General features: G+C 40.6%; 1 protein-coding gene across 1 annotated transcript in view; it reads left to right on the top strand.

The window, feature by feature from the left end:
• The window catches only part of PTPRO (protein tyrosine phosphatase receptor type O), a 151426-nt gene that overhangs the window by 106815 nt on the left and 28414 nt on the right, over positions 1–16197 (top strand). Inside the window, exons 9-12 of the mRNA XM_059816950.1 lie at positions 2248–2441; positions 4912–5023; positions 10290–10441; positions 13699–13819. Of these exons, the coding sequence (XP_059672933.1) occupies positions 2248–2441; positions 4912–5023; positions 10290–10441; positions 13699–13819 (579 nt within the window). The remainder of the gene's footprint in view (positions 1–2247; positions 2442–4911; positions 5024–10289; positions 10442–13698; positions 13820–16197) is intronic.

The raw sequence follows: 16197 nt of genomic DNA on the forward strand, positions 1-16197 counted from the left end.
CACTCACTCCCCCCACGGCAGGATGGGGGAGAGAATTGGAAGAATAAAAGTGAGAAAACTCGTGGGTTGAGATAAAGACAGTTTAATAGGTAAAGCAAAGCCGCGTAGGCAAGCAAAGCAAAATAAGGAATTCATTCACCACTTCCCATGGGCAGGCAGGTGTTCAGCCATCTGCAAGGAAAGCAGGGCTCCATCACGCGTAACAGTTGCTTGGGAAGACAAACGCCATTACTCCGAATGACCCCACTTTCCCTCTTCTTCCCCCAGCTTTATATGCTGAGCATGACATCATATGGTATGGAATATCCCTTTGGTCAGCTGGAGTCAGCTGTCCCGGCTGTGTCCCCTCCCAACTTCTTGTGCACCCCCAACATACTCACTGGCGGGGCGGTGTGAGGAGCAGAAGAGACCTTGACTCTGTGCAAGCCCTGCTCAGCAGTAACTAAAACATCCCTGTGTTATCAACACTGTTTTCAGCAGAAATACAAAACTTAGCCCCATACTAGCGACTATGAAGAAAATTAACTCTATCCCAGCCCAAACCAGCACAGATCTGAAGATAAAAAGAACCCTCTGAGAATGAGATTAACATTTTCAAGAATGTGGTTTTATGGCCGACAGGCAGAGGTGCTCCCTCATGCATGTAATTCAGGATTCCACCAAGCTCCTAAATAAAGAGTCACTTAGGACAGAATTCAGTATCTTTCAGTTTCAGTGTAATTAATTTTGTTAAAATTATCACTTTAGAAAAATATATTAAATAGAGAAAGGGCAAAGAGAAAGAGATTCAGTGTATAGAATTACATTTGCAGAGAGATATTTAACCTGAGTCACCCAGCTTCTCCTTTTGACAAATAGTCTGTCTTGTGTGAGAGCAGGTAGCTGAAAGTTAGAGATCTTCAGTATTTTTCATTCTGCTTCCTCTCTGTGATGTAGAGAAGAAAGTGAAACAGCAAAAACCAAAGCTAACCTGTTAAGAGTTGTATCCTGTAATTAAAAGCAATATGTGGACTTGTCAATATGGTGAGACTCTTTTCATTCTAGGCAGTCTTCTTATATGTTTTCATAAGCTGGGTCTGAATAAAAATTTGAAAAGAGAGTATGGTATATTTAGTAAAGGAAAAAATGGTAAGTTAAAAATATATATACTTTGTTATGAAAATCTCTACCATTGGAAAATTTTACAAATGCTTTTGATTTTTTTCCTCACTAGTTACTTCAGAAATCTGCAAATTTCTATTTTCACTTGAGAAAGTAACATCATATATTCCCAAATTAAAGAAGCTCCCTGATTTTCTTCACTTTTGTGTGGCCTCAGAACCAGTTGTATGAGTTTTCATTTTGTTACAGGATATTGAATTTGATATTAAAGTAGTAGAACTGCAAAACAAACTTCTGTGAAATTGTCAGTGATGGTTATTGATGAATGAAACTGAAATAAGAGAAAATAAACTTTAAAAATTATTCAATTCTCCCCATGTTTACCCTAAGACTCCCTTTCACTGGGTGAGTATTAAGACTTCAGAGAAAGCAAAGAAAAGATGTGGTAAATGATTTATGAAGGCAAAGGCAATCATGTGCTATCATGGGCTGAAGTAATCTGGGTCCTGGTCTCGGCTCTGACCCGGCATGCAGTAGCTGGGGCTCTGCAACCCTTGCAAATGTTAGCAAAGTACTTCTTTAAGTAGCCTCTGTTAAGTCATGAAGAATAATTGCTTTCCAGACAAGTAAGGGTTGCAGAAGTTGACCCTTATGTGACATTTTTCAAGTCATTTGCCTTCTCCTTCTCCATGTCATCATCTGTGAGGCAAGAATAGCAATACATGACAGCACCTTTAGGTTCCCCAGGGAAGGAGGGATAGACATAAAACCTGTTCTTTCTCGTAGCCTTTATCTTCCAAAGTGTTATGGCATTTGATGCTTTTGTTTTTGAGCAACTTGAAATATCTCCTAAACAGCCAGATTTTCAAAGTAGAACGGAATCCTCCATTTGTGAAAAATCAAGCCCTGTACTTTATCTCAAGCTAAGCAGCCAACACCAAGTAGTCATTTCTGAAAATATAGACATAACGAACTGGAGAACAAATGCTGAAAAAATGGTATTCCACTGCTTGTGACAGGGAAGCTGTTGGGAACTGAAGTCAGGAACAATCCAAAAATGGTAGAACTAGGTTAAGGAAAGGTATCGTTTTAAAAAACCTGTAATTGATAACAAAAACTTTACTAACCACAGTTTCTGGTTTATAGTGCCCACTGGAATAAAGGATCTGACACTCTACCCTTTGGGACCTACTGCTGTGGTTTTGAGCTGGAACAGACCTTTCCTTGGGGTGTTCAGGAAATATGTTGTAGAAATGTTTTACTTCAACCCATCAACGATGACCTCTGAATGGACAACCTACTATGAAATAGCAGCAACCATCTCCTTAACTGCCTCTGTGGTAAAGTGACCATTACTGACTATTGCTTTCCCATACCTGTGTGGCCCTGGCACCTTGTGACATTTCTTTGCCCAGCCTTTCCTCCATGAATGTGTATATGTGCCTTTAAGCCTGGCACATATTTCCAGGCAAAGCAGAGAAAATGGTCAGGGTGCTAGAGGCATTTTCTGTTCTAAAGTAAGGGAATGCCAGCTGAACCATGCTAAATTTTAAGCAGAGCGATGAGATAGGAGATGAGCCTCTTTTGTGTTGACAAATGGGCATGTTCAGCAAGTCCAGAGGCAGCTTCAGTTTGCGGGTCAGTTTGTCAGTCAAGGCTTTAAAAAATTCCACCATCTCCTCTGGGGCAGTAGTCCAAAGCCTTATCTCCATAATTAATATTGATAATATGGATTTGGGGCTTGCGGGCTGGTCTTGCAGTGTGCCTGCCATCTGGAAGGCTTAGCTGCAGAGATGCTCTTGTGAAAATAACCTTCATGTTTCTGAAGCTACAAAGGCTTACGCCAGGATTTCAGCTAGGTGGAGACTGGTCCCTGGAAGAACACACACACACACACACATATACACACACTCGTCTTGCAAGATTGGGTATTCAACAGAAATAAAGTGAAATTTTCCTTTTCTTTTTCATGTATTCCTAGAGGTGAACCGTTTTTATTCAGACTTCGCCATAGCACAAGACAGCAAGAAATTTTAGCTGAAATTAGTTGTGTAGAAAGTTATGAGTATGCAAAAAGGATAGCAATAACTTTTGCTGTTTGTGAGAGCCATAGTGATTTACTGGAATTGATTTGCATAATACCATTTGTGGAGTCATTTTGGCTACAGCAGCTTAACTGTAATTGGTTATGTGACTGTAAATCTAGCACGTAAATCTCCAGGGAAATTAAAAACAAAAATAACTTACCAAATGAGTAATTAATATCTTGTAATCATGACTCAGCACAATTAGATTAATACCTGAGTGATTCGAGTCATCTTAGAAGTAATGCTATCTTCCAGAGTTAATGTGGTTCATTAGAAAATGATATGATATTGTCACTTACTGTTGCAAATCCTCTTCAAGGAAGCCAAGTTGGAATTCCTTTTTCTGAAATGCGACAGTGCTATATCACAGCTAAAATGAGCATTTCTTAAAGAATAATTTTAAACAGTAAGCATGAATTAGAAAGAGTGTCTCCCTGTTCTTCTGTTACGGCATTTAACATACAGGTAGGTATTGGTGAACCTTTGTTTGGGTTCTCTAGCAGTGCTCCAGAATCCCGCCATGTCCCACAGATTTCCCTATGACCTACTGACATCTCTGAGTGGTGTATTCTGGAGCAAAAGTGTCAAGCCCAATGAGAAGGCAGGGGAATGAAAAATCAAGCTATCCAACAGCTTACATCAAAAATTATTTCTTGAAGGGTTATTACATGGTGAAGAACCTTTGGAACTGAATTTGCCCTTTGACTCTGTTTACTTGCTTTGTTCACTTTGTGCTCTGCACCTTATTTTAAAATTGTCAAAGCAATGTTGGCATTTTCAATATTACACCAGGGGCATGTCAGAAGAAGTCCAAGCATCTTCAAGGTTTTGGTGTTAATTGGATACAAGTTTTTCTAAAAAGCATAAAGACAATAGTCCACGAACCCTATATTTGGATTACCTTGTAGTATCTGGGAATAAAAAGGACACTGCAGACAGCAGAGATCTGTAAAAATAGCAATTTCTAATTTGTTGAAAATTTTCATTCTTTCCAATTTGCTTTTGTTTTGAACTTCAAAAATATTCTGAGGCTTTTCATTTTAAACATAAAATTAAATATTTGAGGTGCTTTGTGCTGTCAATGGAAGTATTTGAATTTTAACTTAAGTATTACATATGATATTATAATATAAAGTATATTGCATTTTATACTTCATTTATGCCTCATTTGTATTTATATATATAGTTTAAGTCTCATAAGTCATTTCAGTCATATTTCATTTATAATAAATGATAACATAAAGTGAAATACACTTTGAAAATTGGGAAAAAATAAGTCTTTTGAAGTGACAATATCTGAGTCAAAAACATTGTTCCTAATTTATCCTCAAAACCCATTTAATCAAAATAGAAAACCTACATTTTCCAGTCAAATATTCTGCTTTCATCAAATCAGAATTTTGTGACGGAATATTGTTCTGCAGGAACCGTTCTCACCACCCTGGGAATCAGTGAGAGGTTCCCATGGCGGGTGGGACCTGGGACCATGTGCACATGGATAAGCAGCAGAGCCATAACAGTTGTATTCTCTCTCACTGCACAGATTTTTGAATAAATTGAAATCCCAAAGTACAGAGGTTTCTGTTGGAGCAAGGAGTGGGAGCTCAGTAAAACGGTCCCATGTGTGGGTGCTAGATTTATAAATATTGTCATATTTTATAAGTCACACCTTACACTAGCGAATTTTCTCCTGAGCTGCTGTTTGTCTTTTGTCACTTTATAGAGAATAGCTAACCTGCTGCCTGCTTGGTATTACAATTTCCGGGTCACCATGGTGACGTGGGGGGACCCAGAGCTGAGCTGCTGTGACAGCTCCACCATCAGCTTCATAACAGGTAAGCAGCCATCTGAAAAGACCGTGGAAATTCTCCCGGGAGCAGAGGTGCTGAGAAAGTCCGACTTGGGTGTTGTCTTCCACCTGCAGATACTTGTAATTTAGGGTATTTAACAGCTAAGTTTTGTGTTGTGGGTTTTTTAAGGAAAGCTCTGAGGACTGCTTTAAATTAATACATATAATTTTCCCTTGCAAAGCACAGTGTCTGATTACTCTGTTCCAGTCCTCTCCATCAGCTGAATGCATGGCTCCAGTGAGGGCCAGTGACCCCGCTTGTCTTTTTATGGCACTGTATGTTTTACACATTGAGAAGTTAATGGGTAAATAGTAATCTGAATTCTTAGGTTTGCTGATATTATGAAACATTTTTCTGATATTTTCAGTGTTTCCAAATGCTTTTTCCTCCTCTTTCCCCCTTCCAGTAATCCACAGGTCAGACCATGACTGCACCTTAGCTATCACGGAGTAGAGTTGTGCACTCTTAGGCAGACCGAGGCAGGTAGTATGCTCAGTAGCACATTATTCGTGTCCTCCAGCTTTGCCTTTTCTGCTGGGTGATTTTGCTTGCTCACAGTAAGGAGAGGAGGGAGCATCTGTAATCAAGGCATTGCCCCCGCGCTGGGTAGATTGGCCTTGGGAAACCAGTGGTGCTGGCAAGTCATTCGTAATCCGGATTCTCAGCTGCAGTAAATTGATACAACCACATGGATCACCCTCTTCCAGCTGAGACCAGCCTTGCATTTAACACACTGTCATCTCTTGTCAGATACATTGGGTTTGAATCTTCAATGTGTCAAATAGATTAGCCATAGAGGGAACAGCATACAAGAGTTCCTGCTAGCACCTTGCCACGTGTTCCTAGCATCCAGGCTGGTTAAGTCAGAGTTCCCTATTCAATCATTTTGCTTTTATGCACCACTGTTTAGTTCACCTTGCAGAAGGTGATTGAAAGCAGTAAATAATTCAGATGCACCGTGAGAGGACATAAAGTATGACTCGCTCTTCTTTTCTAGCTGTAGAAATCAAATTAAGAGGAAAATCAGCCTACAAGGTCCCAACCACTCCCTCCAAAACAGATACTAGCCTAGTCCCAGATTTTCTGTTTGGCGAGAGGCTATGAGGATGTAACTGAGGAGGAAACTGAGTAAGATCCATTTGCAATGATAATTAATATAATGCCTGTGCCTGACCGAGCCGCAACAGAAAAGTTATCAGTGGGTTAATTCCTAGCTCCCCTGAATTCAGCAGAAACTCTCCCATTCTGAGATATCTGATTCCAAACTACACTGCTGACAAATTCTGGTGCTTCTCCAGTGTATTAGAAACTCAGAGCACCCACTGGGGCCCCATGAAGGGTCTCCAGGGATATACGTTGCCCTTTGGCATCAATCAACTTTTCTGTAGCACTATAAGGAAGCAATTTTCCAGCTGGTTGGTTGCTGTATGAAGGGAGAAATGTCTTTTCCAACTGATTTGGGTACCAGGTTCAGTGTTTTAGAGTGGAAAGGTTCCAGTGGGGCTCTCACACTTCAATATCGTGTCTCCAGAAACCTGCAGCAAAAATCAGGGGGATTAAGGTTGTTGTAAAATACAAGCTGTCATCAGGATCACTCTGGATCTCTGTATGGGGAAAGTAGAGGCTGTTACTGCTATTAGATGAAAAATGGATCAACTTCTTAACTAGCAGATGTAGACAAAATCAGAAATGGATGAATCTCTTAGATAATGTCATCCATTTATGACTGGCAAAACCTCTCTTCAAAAAGGTCATCTGGTCTTAAGTGAAAACATCCAGAAAATATCCAACGGGAAAGTTGTACCAATGCTTAATTGTTCTTATCAAAGGTGTACCCTTTGTTTCCGATCTGAATTTTTCTAGTTTTAATATCCAGTCCATAATTCTTGTTACACTTTTTTTCTTATTGATTAAAGAGACACAAAACTTTTTTTCCCCTCTCTATACAGAACTTAGTTTCACTCTTTTCTGTTGATAAATTGCTTCCACGGAACTCTTCAGGTGTTCTCACAGTAAGGCAATTTCTCTTGTTACTTCCCACCCCCCCCCCCCCCCCCCGCCTCTCTAATTTTCACCGCCTTTACCAAAGTACGTGAAAACTGAAAGTGTAATACCAGCCTGCTGAATACTCTTACAGAGGCAAAATCACCTCCCTATTCATTGCTTTCCTGTTTGTGCATCTAGATGACTGCACTTGCTATGGCATCACACTGGAAGTCGGTGTTGGTTTGCTTCTATCCTGTGGCTTCTAACTCCTTCCTAGGGTAGCTGCTTTCCAGAATTTGTCATTTGGGAAGTGTCGTCTACATGCCTTTTGCCTAAAGACTCAACTTTGCACCTGGTACTTCAAAACTCATTTTGTTTGAACAGGCCCAGCTTAGGGGCCAATAATTCAAATCACAGCCCTGTCCAAATCCTCCACTCCTCTGCCAGTTGCCATGTTGCTTGCATGGTTCGTCAGCAGTGCTTTTACTTTCAGAGTATTGATGAAAACGTTGCATAGCAGTGAGCCAGATCACAGCATTTTAAGGGAAGAGTCCTAACAAACAAATCTGATTTGATCAAATTACAAGCGCTTATCAATAGATGGTCACCATTGAATGTGAGCATTAAATACACTCCAGTCATCTGATTGCCTTATTACTTGAAATCTCTTCAGCTTTGTCCAGGGACTGTTGTCAGGCTGACTTGCGAGAAAGTGGTATGCCAGTTTTTCACGTCTGCAGGTTTGAAATGTTTGTCCCCAGCAGGTTCTGCTTTTCACTCTTTCAAGTTACCACGGGACTGCAGAGCTCTTTATCACCCTCAGCCTGTTTTTTTAAAACAAAGCAGAAGGATCATCTGGGAGTTTGGGACTACACCTTACAGAAAGCTCAGGCAGACGAACCATTTCCCTAACGCAGGATCCCACTGCTCATGTGGAGTCTGTAGCTAGGCTGTGGCTTCAATGAACTGTAGTACCTGGAATGAAAAAGGTATTAGAAGAGATCAGATGATATGTATCTCTCTCCCATGACAACTGGACAGATGTCCCTAAGAGAATGGGGGAGATTTGGGGGATCCCAGACACTTAGCAGAAACAACATCTGTTCTCTCAGGCTCCTGCAGCAACAGTTGCACGCTGTTGTTTTAATGCAGGGAGAGATTGTGGTGCTGCCAGTGTTGCTGTGGTGACTAATGAGTTTTTAATGCCACCTGCTGTAAACAGCTGGATTTAAAGCAATCATAAGCAAGAACACTTTAGACCACCAACATTTTCTTTTACAATAAGAATGTTTTTAGCTTTGGAGAAGCAAAAAGAGGAAGAAAGAAAGACTCTTGGTGTTGGTGAGTACCACCGCATCTGCTGTCTGTTGGTCCCATGAATGCTTTCAGCCGTCACTTTGGGCCAGGTCAGCAATGGGATGTAATTTCCTACAGCCTCTCTGTGCTACTTAGCTCCCAGAGGAACACGGTGCTAGCGGAGCTGATCATGCAAGTCCTGGCCCTTAGTCTCATTTCATATATCTTGGACATTCATCGCCAGATGCCTAAAGCCAATGCCTGTGTGGACATTAAGAGGGAAAGTATGTCATCAATATTTAGGTATAGGAGGAAATTATTATTAGTGTATAAGATTCATGCCAGTCGTGACCTTACATTGTAAGGAATACACAATCCTTGTGCAGGGAAAGACTGGGAGCTCTAGAAATTAAAAGAAGCATTATTTTAAAGATTTTATACTAAATAAGGTTGCTTCCTCTCAACAGCATAAAAGGACATTTTTGAAGATTAATTTGAGAGAATAGTCTTACTAAACGTTTCTAAATGGCTCTGAATTGTCTGTGCATGATATTTGCTAACTTCCTCAAAGATTACTTCAGTAAATCTGTTCTCTAACGAATGCCTCAATGCAAAAGTCACGGACGCCTTCGTGAAAGCAGCAGTGACATCTTGTGGCCCCTTCAAACAGACCCGAGCTCCGAGTCCATCCTGCGTTTCATCCCGGCTGCTGGCACGGCAGCTGTGCTGGCATCCAGGGCTCTGGTGGTGGGAAGGGTCTTCTCGCCGGGCAGCAGCTGCCTTTGCACAAACACACTGGACTCAGCGGGGCTTGTGCAGAGGAAGGTCAACCAGTCCGTATCGTTTTCCCTACCGCGCTCCTAAAGAATCTGCCAAGCACACAGATTCGTACACTTCCCCGTTTTATCCAGGTTATCCCATTGATATCTCTATGAGCTTTGCCTATCGCTGACTTTCACTTTTGGGTCTCCACTCGGTTATAACTTAAATCCTAACTGGGGACCTGCACCTACAAATTACGCAATCAAGGCGAGCTGATCAGCTATAGTCCTTCTGCAATTACTAGAGGGGTACCTCCAGCAGGTAATTCTCTTACTCATCCTAAATACCTATTTTAGGAGGAGAAGAGTTGCTCTGGAGGTTGCTATCTTTCCTCTAGGGCTTCACAGGGAGCCAAAGCCTTGCTGGCAGCTCCAGCGCAAGACAAGCCATCGAATGGCATGACGGGGCTGAGGCGGGGCAGTCGGAGTTGTGCAGTGCAGGGAACTGCGCCGGGCCGGAGCTGCGTGTGTGGAGAAAGAGGAGGGACAACAACTGCTTCACCAAATACCTAATAGTGCAGCTATCATATGCGTGTAGACTCGACACTTGGTGCTTAGATGGCTGTCAGCTGACAACTGCTTTCTGTGGTGGTGGGACTTGCACCCTGGGAACAAAGGTGGCCATAACTTCTCATGCATAAAGATGTTCTTTGGAAAACTGCTTTGGGGGTTTTCCTTCTAGGAAGATGCAATATTAGGGAAGAGAAGATATTTTTTCCTATGGAAAAGCTATTCAAATTATTCAGTGTGACAATTCTTATTTATTTCTCACTGGTGGTCATTTCTTTTTAGTGCTATAACACAGTAAAGCAATATCTGAGGCTTTTAACTTGACTTTGAATTCTATTTGTAAATGTTGACTCAAAAAATGGTTTATGTCAGCTAGTAGCTTCATGCTTTTTTCTTTTAAACTGAAAGAGGCAAACAAAAGTATATTTTTGTTCCGAATATCCCCCAGGTTAAATGCCATTTTTCGTTTTCTTCAGCTAGCACTCAGGTGCATATGCTTTTACCAGATAAAACCATCTGTTTCTGCTATCTTTATGATACTCTCTTCCCAACAATATCCTTTGGCAGAAGTTTATTACTGGACTTGGTAATCAACTGTGTTAGACCCTGTCTGTAATACATTTGCCTTATTCCTTCAGCACCAGTGGCACCTGAGATTACCTCCGTAGAATATTACAACCACCTCTTGTACGTCACCTGGACCTATGGAGGAGATGGTACTGACCTTTCTCATTCCAGGATGCTGCACTGGATGGTGATTGCAGAAGGAAAGAAAAAAATCAAGAAGAGTGTAAGTATGAGTGGGGAAGGTGTCACTCATTTCTCTGTATTTTTTTTGCTGAGTTGATAACTTCGTATTACAAAGTTTAAGCAAGTTGATTAAGATCAAGATTAAGGTAGAAACCTGATGAGTTAAAGTTATTTAACAGTGTTAGCACACGCTTCCAAAGACTGAAGCTCTCAAAACAGCCAGTGGACAAAATGGTTCTATGATGATCCAGCACAAGTGTTGATAATTTCGGTGAAAATTTAAAAACAGCTTATTAAACTTCTGAGCTGCAGACAACAAAACAAAAAGAGTATTTTTGAGCAGCCAGATACGGTCCTTTCAATTCCTATTTAATAATAACCAGACTATGCTACTAGCTGAGTGCTTTTTAGTTCATTCAGGACAGGTACTATCACATCCCATTTTCTGACTTTGTCAAACAGACATCCTTATAAATTAATCATGTTTTTAATTTTCTGTTTTAATACAAGTTCCACTAACTGATGGGATGAGGATTTCACCCAGGCTGTGTGCACTTCTTAGAAAACTTGCCAGATGTTAAGGTGTGTTCTTGGCACATCTTCTTGAACTTTTTGAGTGTATTTAAAAATCACTTAGAAAAAGAAATCTGGGTTTTCCAGCTATGGATTAAAGTCATGCTGCTGCAGGGTACTGAGATGCATGTTTAACCTGAAGCAAAAGAGCAGCCCCTGGACACAGAGTGAGAAGTGTTTGAAATAGAGGTGCAGCACTGCAACGCAGGAATGTATACCGCCAGCAGTGTAGCTTCATACAACCTGTGGCTGTCTTCTACATCACTATTGACTTTTTAATCATTGACAGGGTGGAAGTGTCTGGTCTTTTTCAAAGGAAAGTTTTCCCTTCCACAGCTGAGGACTCAGCAGATGCTGAATGGGAAGTGGATTTTCAGTGTAAGCGCAAATTCATCAGTGATTTTCATTTGGATTTATATGGAGCGCGCTAGTTTTCATTGGATTCCTAGTGGCTGCCAGAGTGCACCCATCTGGAGCATGTTGCAGCATGAGTCTAATTACATGATTAGTGTAACTGTTCAAAAACATGACATTTCTGAACAGCAGGTACTTCTGATATTTGGATCTTTGTTTCAAACAAGGAAGAAACTCCACTTTTTTTTTCCCCCCAAATAAAGTATTCTAACAGTTGAATTTTTAAAAGCTGTGCTGTGATATCCCTCCCTTCCTTCCAAAAGTCATGTCCTCTGTAAGATTATTATTATTCCAGGAAAAAATCTGACTTTTGTGCTACCACTTCTGGTAAAAAATATTTTAATAAGAAATTCTTATATTGAATAAATATAAAATACAGTAAATACTAAATATGAAGTTAAATTAAAATTAATATTGAATATTAGATTAAATGACACATTAAAAATACAGGGTATCTACAAATAAAACTTCAAAGATATCTTTAGGAGTATTTCTTTTTATTTTATTTTCAGAACAAGAGTACTCAGCAAGTATTCTTTAAGAAATTTCTGCAACAACCTGTTTATAGCTAACTTTTACGGTACTGCTCATATTTGTAAATATGGGTGCATGCTTGCAGGCTGCAGGGTGTACCTGTTCTCCTAAGCTCTGTTAGTCACTTTCAGAAATCGTTTCCTTTAAAAATCATACTATATGGTACTCTCTTTATCTGATTTACTAAGATTGTTATTATGGTTGTTTTTCTTGTAGAATTATTAGAATAAATAGGTAAAATAAACAATTAATGATGACTTTGTCTTCCTGCTATTTGAATACTTCCCAAGAAACTGAAGAAGTTTGTCAGTTTTCAGACAAGTGACCAAAATGTGCCCTTGTGGCCAAGAAGGCCAATGGCATCCTGGGGTGCATCAAAAAGAGTGTGGCTAGCGGGTCAAGGGAGGTTATCCTCCCTCTACTCTGCCCTGGTGAGGCCGCATCTGGAGTGCTGTGTCCAGTTCTGGGATTCCCCAGTTCAAGAAGGACAGGGAACTGCTGGAGAGGGTACAGCAAAGGGCTACAAAGATGATTAGGGGACTGGAACATCTTTCTTATGAGGAAAGGCTGAGGGACTTGGGTCTTTTTAGTCTGGAGAAGAGAAGACTGAGGGGGGATCTCTTACTAATGCTTCTAAATACTTAAGGGGTGGGTGCCAGGAGGATGGGGCCAGTCTTTTTTCAGTGGTGCCCAGTGACAGGACAAGAGGTAATGGGCACAAACTTGGTCACAGGAAGTTCCATCTAAACATGAGGAGGAACTTCTTTACTTTGAGGGTGGTAGAGCACTGGAACAAGCTGCCCAGAGAGGTTGTGGAGTCTCCTTCTCTGGAGATATTCAAAACTTGCCTGGACACATTCCTGTGCAATCTGCTCTAGGTGAAGCTGCTCTGGCAGGGGGGTTGGACTAGATGATCTCCAGAGGTCCCTTCCAACCCCTATCATTCTGTGATTTTGTAAATAATGTGCATAGTCCTGTTAGTCTTTATTCGGAACTGTCTATCCCTCTTGGAACTGAAAGCTTCACCCTGAAAATTAACTAACTATGAAAACCAGCATGAGATTCCTGAATGTGACCTTTGTAGATAGTCTACAAAGTGCCCTGAAAACAGTCTGTTGCTGTATCTGAGTTCTGCATCCTTTTCCATGACCCTGGAGAAACAGGGAGCTTTCTCACCCCTAAAATAATAGGAAGAAGTTATTCACAATCTTTTGAAGCTCAGCTAAGTTTTGGATCATATCTGGTTTCAAACTTGCAGATGACTGAAGTCAGGCCCTGAGATCTATTGTCAAGTCAACAGTTCTCCAGGTAGGTGTTAGACTTGCCCAGCCGGATTTCATTTTCAGGTTCTTAGGATATATAAAGGTTTGCCTATATGTGTCTTGTGTATTCTTAGAGATATCTGATCTGATTTAAATTCCTCTAACATTGCAGTGGACTCAAATCCAGGGTTTGGTTAGCATTTTGCACAAATCAAAAAATCTAGTTTCAAGAGTACTCTCATTGGTATGATGGAGATTTTCTTTCTTCCTTAAATTTTCACTGGTCATACAGAAAATATGACCTAAGATTGTCTTCTCTCTGCATTGTGATATTCTGCCAAGCATTACGGCTTTCCATGGGAACTGGTTCGGGTAGCAAGTCTAGAGCATGCAGAAGACATCTGCTGTGATGCACAGAACTTTCTTTGTAGTATATTAAGTGACCAGATTAATTTTACAAGAAGGATATCTGGTTTGGGTCATATTTAACAGTTGGTGTCTATAATTATTGTAGGTAACACGCAATGTGATGACTGCAGTGTTGAGCTTGCCTCCAGGGGACATTTACAACCTTTCAGTGACTGCTTGTACTGAAAGAGGCAGCAATACTTCCCTGCCCCAGCTTGTGAAATTGGGTAAGAAATGCTTCTTTGAAAATTATAAACTCCTTCTCTCATCTCTCAGTACTCAAAAGTAACTGTGTCAGCAGATTCAGCATCTTCCTCATTTCAGTGTCATGTACCTGTGACCACATTTCTTTTGCAAAGCTGTAATTTTCACCTCACCTTGCTGTGAAGATTATCTCATTCCCATATGTGAAGGTATTCTAAAATAGTATTACTTAAGAGGAGCAAGAGTGGCAGAATCTGACTGTAAGTGGAAGTAGGAAAGTGGAAATCACTTAATGACTTGCTGGGAGAACAACTCTGCTTCATATTTTCTTCCCTAAGGTCTTGAACACAGGCAGGTTTTGGGAACAGTGACTCAGGCTTCACAGATGAACTTTTCGATACAAAGCAGAACCTTCCTTGTTTTTGACAAGACAATTTCTGGGTCTGCACTCTGCCACCTGATCTCTTTTCCTGTCTCCTCTCTCCCTGGACTATGGTCTTTCAACAGCAAAAATGTACCCTTAAATACAAATCCATGACAGTACTCTTCACAAAAACAATCAGATTCATGGCTGTGGAACCCAGCATCATTCTAAGAGAAGTATGTGTAATCTACTCAAAGAAACAAAAAAACGTCTTAAGAACTTCATCCTTTATGTAGGACTTTAAAATACAACTTTCTGCCTAACATCTTCCTTTACCTGTGAGGAAGACTGGACACTATGCCATTATACCTTAAGAGATTTTACTTTGCTTTTGCATGCACGTAGAATTGTTGAGCCCTAGGTACCTAAAACTGAAATTTTGAAGCATGCCTAACTGCTTTTACAGACATTAACTCCACTGTGAAGGTGGGTAAAGAAGAGTTAGTAATTTTAAACTGGATTATCTTCTCTACACGCATAATAAACCTTTCCTGAGTGACAGTGAAAGAAGTGAATTTAAAGAACTTCACAACTTCTAATTGAATTAGAGGCCTTGAAGCAATCATTGTCTATTCATCTTTCTCAATAGCTCTTACTCAAATCTCTTAAACAGTGCTCGGGCAAGCAAAGGGAATATTTCCCTTCACCAAAGGGAATATTTGAAGGATGTAGACAAGTTCCATGGATTTTCCTCTTCTATGCAAGTCCCGTCCACTGTTTTCCCCATGCCTTGGGTCTGTGCATGGAGCTACATGCATGAAACTCATTGTTCCCACAACTGCGTGGGTGAATACGTAAGGGTGAGCATATCCCCCCACTACCATTGTCCAAATATTTTAGGGGAGTATTTCAAAATATCAGCTAGCTTTATCTTTCAGACAGGTCCACAAGTGCTATATATTAATTCATGTTGTAAAGTGCTGTACATTAATTCATGTTGTACACCCTGCAGCCTAATTGTATCTTCCTGTTCTTCGCTTATGGACGGGCAGGCTCTTATTGAACTGGTATAGTTATTTTGCTCTTGCTCTTTCATTGACAATGAAGATAATGTGGAATGAATTCTGTTTTGATAAATCACTTCTAGATTTCTGGGTGTGGATTTTTTGTTGGTTTGGTTTTTTGTTTTGGATTTTTCTTTATGCTGTTTGCACTAGGAAAAAACAATAGTAAGGATATTCTACCAGAGGTTTTCCTTCTCTTTGTTTCTGAGGTAGCAATGGGCGTTGTAATTAGCAGTAGTGGGAACTGACTCTAAGTGATAGACGACTCAGCACTTGGCAGTCACTTAAGTATTCCTGCCAAATGTTCTTCCCTCCATGATGTTTGCTTCATCCTGGCAACTTTCCACTTGCAGAAAAAATCAAGCCATTTGCTGGAGGCAAATGGAGGATTTGCTTGGGATCATGCCCAAATGCAAAACTCATATTTTACTTGAGGCCTTTTTTTACCTGGAGTGAGGGATGGAATGTATTTCTGAATCCAAGAGCAGATATATGGGTGTAATTAAGGGAGAGGGACGCTTTCCTGTGTAGTTCTGGGACAACATGTGCACTGCAATCCCCGTGACACAGAAGAAACCACGTGAATGTGCCTCAGTCCATACCCTGCTCTCCTCAATGTTCTCCCTAATGCCAATATAATCTTGGCATCCTCCAACCCTAGAACACTGATCTGATTGTCTGAGGATCAGATACGTCTCCAAAATGTCTATAACCAGTTAAGCAAGTCCTTTGTGCCAAGTTTTTTGTGGTGGATCTTACACATCACGTCCAGGCTCCCATGACAGCATCTCACAGAATGAGAAGAACAAATTATTTGTGAAGGAAAAAAATAAGAGCAAAATGTTATTATACATAGCACACTGTATGCAGTGTGTCAGGATCCTGGAATCAGGTCATTGTTTGAGAATGACAACTTTCATTAAACATCCATAGATTAAGAAATCTGAAAACTCTGGAGAACAGCTTGGAAATT

The sequence above is a fragment of the Gavia stellata genome, chromosome 4 (genome assembly GCF_030936135.1).
Source record: "Gavia stellata isolate bGavSte3 chromosome 4, bGavSte3.hap2, whole genome shotgun sequence".
NCBI classification, from domain to species: domain Eukaryota; kingdom Metazoa; phylum Chordata; class Aves; order Gaviiformes; family Gaviidae; genus Gavia; species Gavia stellata.